General features: G+C 50.3%; 1 protein-coding gene across 1 annotated transcript in view; it reads left to right on the top strand.

Annotated features, from left to right (window-relative positions):
* The first annotated feature begins 300 nt into the window (after nt 1-300).
* The window catches only part of LOC119279600, a 43,097-nt gene continuing 41,430 nt past the window's right edge, over nt 301-1,967 (top strand). The window contains exon 1 of the mRNA XM_037560789.1: nt 301-704. Within this exon, the coding sequence (XP_037416686.1) occupies nt 462-704 (243 nt within the window). The 5' untranslated portion in view covers nt 301-461. The remainder of the gene's footprint in view (nt 705-1,967) is intronic.

The following is a 1,967-nucleotide window of genomic DNA, read 5'->3' as shown; positions in this document are numbered from 1 at the left end:
CACTTGCCTTTCTTGGGAAAGATCTTCGTTTTCCTGCTTTGAAATGTTGCACGAGCTTTTTTTTTCTGTCGCCGAGTTTCTCCCATAAACCGCATGATGCTCGATCGTGCTCGTTCTTCTGATCTGTTCTTGGGGTTTAAAAAAAAGCTTGATATTTTCGTATGTCTGTCCTGAATCAATCGAAGGAAACAGCATGCATAGCAAGGTTCCCTCTTCTTCCTTCATAAATCTGACGGAGTTTAATCTACACACCAAGATTTCCGCTTGCCTTACAAGATTTGATTTGCCCTTGTCCAATTTCCTACCTCGCCCCATTGAGAGTTTAAACTCTAGGGACTTTTTGTACTGTTCTTGCTGATTAGCCTTTTCTTCTAATAAATACTTCGTCATCTATCTATTTTTCAGATCAAGTATTTTATTTATCTTATTTTTTCTCTCGTACTTTTTATAGGTTGGCCTATATGTGCACCATGGACTGGGCAGTTCCGTGTCTTGACTGCTTTTCTTGGCTGGAGATGGCCATGGAGGCGGGTACTACAGTTCTCACCCTTTGGCTTCAGATGTTCGGGCCGGCAAGGGAAGATAAGATGGTGCTTGTCACCTTTCTTTCTTTTGTAGTCGGCCTTCACCTCATGAGCTTGTCGATTTATTACCTTCATAAGCTGGGAGTTTCTGAGATTGATGTCACCAACCCGACAAGATGGGTAGGAATACACTATACCCCAAACAAAGTCTCTCTATCTCTATTATTTTGTGCTTTGCGATCTTCCTAATAAATTGTTACTCTGTGCACTACCGGAACAGGGCCCTGTGCCGACGGCCATATCTATGCCGACGGCCCCCGTCGGCCTTGTCTGCGCTATGCCGACAGCCATATCCAGGCCGTTGGCGTAATAAAGCCGTCGGGCTATTCAGACCTATGCCGGCGGCCCCCGTCGGCCCAGAACGGCCGTCGGCTTACCCAAACTTATGCCTACAGCCGCCGTCGGCATATATCGGCCGTCGGCATAGTTGCGGGCCCGGCGATCCCGCCGTGACGTGCGTCTAACGGCGTCCGATCTATGCCGACGGCCGAGGCGGGAGGCCGTCGGCATAGATGCCCTAACCACGTCATCGATCCGAGGCGCACCGACCACCACTTATGCCGACGGCTGCCGTCGGCATAGATGCCACATCACCGACCCGCGGCGCGCCGGCCATCTGCCCTATGCCGCAGCTATGCCGACGGCATAGTTTTTTTTTCTTTTTTTCTTTTTTTCATAGCTATATTTTTTTCATAGTTTTTTTTCTTTTTTTACCACATCATCAATCTTTTTATCATAGTTCCCTTATCCAGTTCCCGGTCACCCCCTCCACTCATTAGTTTTTTTTTCTTTTTTTTCATAGCTATATTTTATGTTTTCTTAAATATTATTATTTGACTAACTTACATATAGTACGTGTTAATAAGCATACATACATTATTTTTCGGTTCTGTACACAGCGGTGTGACCCGCCTCACGAGCGGTGCCACCGCTAGCCGGCACCTGGAATGGGGAACAGCCGCATCGGGTGTATACGAAGGGGACTTTGCTCCCAAGTGTTTATATATATATCGGATGACCTACCACAACCGGGTGGTGTTGTGGCATGTCCGAAGAGGCGGCACGCGTCTCCGGTGCGTGGCCTCCCTCACGGACGGCGCCGCCGGCGGCACCTCGAGGGGGGAAACTGCCGCGTCGGTTCTACACGGAGTGGATGTAGCTGTGGTTTTGGCCCGGATGTTGCTCCCGGGTGTCCCTATGGGCCGATCTGACACAACCGAGTGGAGAGCTCCACTGGTCAAAGCCCGTCCGTGGGAAGTCAAAGGGCTAGATCTCGTGGTCAACCGCTCCAGGGTTAGGCGGGACGGGGGCCCTGGGGGGTAGCAATGCCACCGGAGCATCGTACCGGGCCCTCATACATGCGGGGTGGTGTTGTGGCATGTC

Source organism: Triticum dicoccoides, chromosome 3B (assembly GCF_002162155.2).
Source record: "Triticum dicoccoides isolate Atlit2015 ecotype Zavitan chromosome 3B, WEW_v2.0, whole genome shotgun sequence".
NCBI classification, from domain to species: domain Eukaryota; kingdom Viridiplantae; phylum Streptophyta; class Magnoliopsida; order Poales; family Poaceae; genus Triticum; species Triticum dicoccoides.
This window is presented reverse-complemented; position numbering and strand designations above follow the sequence as displayed.